Source organism: Amia ocellicauda, chromosome 3, assembly GCF_036373705.1.
Source record: "Amia ocellicauda isolate fAmiCal2 chromosome 3, fAmiCal2.hap1, whole genome shotgun sequence".
Classification (NCBI taxonomy): domain Eukaryota; kingdom Metazoa; phylum Chordata; class Actinopteri; order Amiiformes; family Amiidae; genus Amia; species Amia ocellicauda.
The window spans coordinates 45,583,099-45,587,462 of NC_089852.1; the positions used below are offsets into that span (position 1 = coordinate 45,583,099).

Genomic DNA, 4,364 nt, shown 5'->3' on the forward strand with positions numbered 1-4,364 from the left:
CACCATCCCAACCGTCAAACATGGAGGTGGAAACATTATGCTTTGGGGGTGTTTTTCTGCTAAGGGGACAGGACAACTGCACCGCATCAAAGGGACGATGGACGGGGCCATGTACCGTCAAATCTTGGGTGAGAACCTCCTTCCCTCAGCCAGGGCATTGAAAATGGGTCGTGGATGGGTATTCCAGCATGACAATGACCCAAAACACACAGCCAAGGCAACAAAGGAGTGGCTCAAGAAGAAGCACATTAAGGTCCTGGAGTGGCCTAGCCAGTCTCCAGACCTTAATCCCATAGAAAATCTGTGGAGGGAGCTGAAGGTTCAAGTTTCCAAATGTCAGCCTCAAAACCTTAATGATTTGGAGAGGATCTGCAAAGAGGAGTGGGACAAAATCCCTCCTGAGATGTGTGCAAACCTGGTGGCCAACTACAAGAAACGTCTGACCTCTGTGATTGCAACAAGGGTTTTGCCACCAAGTACTAAGTCGAAGGGGTCAAATACTTATTTCACTGATTAACATGCAAATCAATGTATAACTTTTTTGAAATGCGTTTTTCTGGATTTTTTTGTTGTTATTCTGTCTTTCACTGTTAAAATACACCTACCATTAAAATTAAAGACTGATCATTTATTTGTCAGTGGGCAAACATACAAAATCAGCAAATACTTTTTCCCTCACTGTATAATAATTGAATACTTTAAATAATGATGCTGAAAAGAAACTCCATCTACTATTGTGATCTTGTCTCAATAAATGAGAGAGTACAGTAGAAAAAGTTTTTTTTTTTTTTAATTGTACTTAACATTTAATGTAAATTACCACAGGATCAGTGGGTGTAGTTAAATAGATTAAAATGTCACCATTTACATACATTTGCAGGATCGTATGTTCTTGTATTTGATATTTAAGTACAGGTATTTATTGATTTACTACAGCTGTGATTATTTTGTTTCTTTTGTAAAGGTTTCTAATTGCCCCTATAATCTCCTCTGTTTTTAATGTATAAATGATAGGGTTCAGCATTGGAGGAATGGTGGAGGACAAGGATGTACATATTATCCTGGTATTCGGATGAATAACAGACAGTATTGCAGCAATGTATGTGATGAAAAATGGCAGGTAAAACACTATCACTAACATAAGATGGGATGTGCAGGTTTTCATTGCTTTTAACCGTTCCTCACCTGATGCTATTTTTAACAGTGCAGATAGTATACACACATACGACAGCACAATCAGAGAGAAAGGCATGAAGGTAAATACTACAATACAGATTGCTGCATGAATGTAATTTGGGAAATTGTCATTACAGGCGTTACGATACATAGGCCCATGATCACAGAAATAGCTCTCTATGACAATGGTTTTGCAAAATGATAGTCTGGTGATTAAAAGTACTAGACTTATGTGTAGGGTTGCTGTGAAAACCCAGACACATGCTATAATCACAAACATTGAAGTATTTGTCATAATGATGTGATATCTCAGTGGAAAGCATATAGCAACAAACCTGTCATAGGCTAGTACAACAAGAGTGAGTGACTGCATGGCAATAAAGAAATGAACAAAGAACATGTTGACCAAGCAGGCTTCATATGTGATGAACTGAGAGTCAAAGAGAAAGGTGTCAATTAACCTAGGAATAAGAGCTGTGCTTTCACAGATGTCAACTACAGCTAAATTTAAAACAGCACCGTATTTAGGTGTGTGAAGACTTCGTTCTGTGAATATAATGAATATGATGAAAAAATTTGAAAACACAGTCACAGCATAAACAAAGCACAGGAAAATGTAATAGTACTTCACATGTGGGATGTTGGAAAAGCCGTTGATGTAAAAGAACTGAGGCCGAACAAATGCAGCATTGGGAGAAACTGTTGAATTCAAGGAGCTCATGGCAGACTGTTTTGATTTTTCATTGACCTGCAATCAATAAAGTTATTAACAGATTATAAAGGTAAACTGAATAAAATAAAATACAGGAATGTTTTTTTATCAGTAGTAAGATTACATAAAGTGTTTGCTTTATTGCATTCTACTTTTAATGATTAATAATGAGTTTATTTTAAATTATGTAATATATATGTTAGGGCTGGCTGATTATATTTTTTAATTGCAATTCATCTCATTTAGATATTTAATCAAGATTAATCGAATTTTGTATCTTTTTGTTAAGATTATATAAAACATTTACATATGTGAGTGCAATTCTACCAGAATACGTGTACAAAAATCCTAAGGAAATTCCTCAATCAAATCTCAATTTAATTACAATTCCAGCAATTCAGCACAAAATTGTAAAAACAAAACTAAACAAGAAAACTGTCACAAGAGGTTACCATATTCTCAAGAGTTTCCTGTTTCTTTATAAATGTACAGTTCAGAAAAATATGGTAATATCTTAAGAAAGAAATTCACGTCATGGTCAAGTATTGTTAAGGTAAATGATCTTACAACATTTGTTATTAATTTATTACATACATTATATAAAAGGCTAATACAGTAACACAGCCAGGAATTCGCGTGGGGGGAAATGAGGTCAAAGAAGAATTAGGCATTAATGGTAGAGGATCTGTAGCGCCTCCCTCATAGAAAAATAAAATTGGAGACCTGAAATTTGAAGTTGAAAAACTTAGCTTAAAATCTGTATGAAATGTATTGAATCAATCACTGCAGGTTTGTTCACTGTTTTAAGCCTATAGAAACAGAAACATAGTATTTTTATTAATTTATTTTAAGAACATTCAGATACATATTTGCTTTAAATTGTTGAAATATGTCAAGAAATAAAGCTGTTTTTCAAAAAGAGAACGATTATTAAGTTATACACCTCTGAAAAACAAAACAAGCAAAATCCTTAGTCGTAATTCAAAACACAACCAAATTATTAAAGGATCCTTGTCTGATACTCACCAGGCTGTAACAAGTGGGTTATGACAATGCAGGTACAATAATGAAAATTAATCTAATCAAACACAACTATCTTTAAAAGCTGCCCGTTTGTTTTCCTTGCAAAGCAAAAAAAAAAAGTCCCATCAGATCAGAAATGTGTATGTGTTTGTATCTTCAGACCAGAAGCTTTTATAGAAAATGACTTTATGATGATGCACCACATTATAATCCTGCAGGGAAACAGTGTGGAATTCTCTGGTCTCTTTGACCTGTACTCCTGAGACATTAGTTTGTTGATTCAGATATATGTAGGTGTAAAAGGAAAAAATAGACTGTGACTCAACTAGACATTTTACAGATACAGGGTTGTAACACAGTACGAGGAGTGGCGCAACACACTTCCAGTGCCTCAATGCTCAGATGCACTAGGGTGACAGGCTGCAGGGTGGAAGTTACAGCTGACCGCAATCAGCTTATCACCCCATCTCACTATAATAGACTGCTTCTCCACTGGTACGGCACAGAGTACCTTAGGGGATAAGCAGCAGAACTATAACTATCAGTACGATAGCAAACCTTGGCTACTGAACTTTAGACAATTCGTTTGGGTTCTGGACTGTGACTTGTCTGCTCTGTGTTTATCCGTATTTGTATTGTTCTTTTGTTATATCTATAGAGAGGGACTCGTGACTGTGTTTTAGTTAGGTTCAAAGAGGAGTTACTTTATTTTGTTATCGGTTGACATCTGTCTGATCTTTGTTTGGCTCTTGGGCTCCCCTGAAACCTCCAATCTCACACACTCCCCTTCCCCACTGTGTGCTTCCTCAACCCCGCCTACAGAGCCCTGAGACCTGGGATATCCTGACAGGATAAAAGTCTTGTGCAGCTTTTCCCTTTTGTGAGAGACACTCTAAGGTACCAGAACTTAATCCCAGTGTAGCGTGTGGCCAAAATAAAAGTTATTTGAATAAAAGAAAATGAAATAGATTAAATTATCCGGGACTATGGCACCTTCAAATTAGGTGAGGACCTTAATTTACCCTGCACTGGTTTAGGACTGGGCAGAACATCAATGACTGGCTTGGACTGTATAAACGCACCACAAGACAGATAAAAAGTTAAAACATTTATTTTACAAAACTTACAACAGAACCCAGGTTTAAAATGTTGCAGATGACAGTAGAACAGGAATGAGATGTGTAGGAAGAATGTAATTGAATCACAGGAGGGGTACCCAGGGACAGGAGGGCCACAGACAGTTCACTGGTACTAAATACAAAAAACACAAATCCAACTATAACACCAAAGCAAAATAAATGAATTTCACACAATAGTGATGAACATTCCAACTCAGATAGAAATCCCAATAATAATAAAACACTTCACACTCTGAAAAAAAAGAAACCCCTAAGCCCCCTCTGACCGCCAGGTAATGAGTTAATTCTCAACCAGTTATTCACACACACACACA

General features: G+C 36.5%; 1 protein-coding gene across 1 annotated transcript; it reads right to left on the reverse strand.

The window, feature by feature from the left end:
* Positions 1-919: 919 nt before the first annotated feature.
* On the reverse strand, positions 920-1,897 carry LOC136747342 (olfactory receptor 1E16-like). Its single transcript, XM_066700279.1, has one exon. It carries the CDS (start codon positions 1,895-1,897, stop codon positions 920-922), a length of 978 nt encoding a protein of 325 aa, XP_066556376.1.
* Between the last annotated feature and the right edge of the window lie 2,467 nt (positions 1,898-4,364).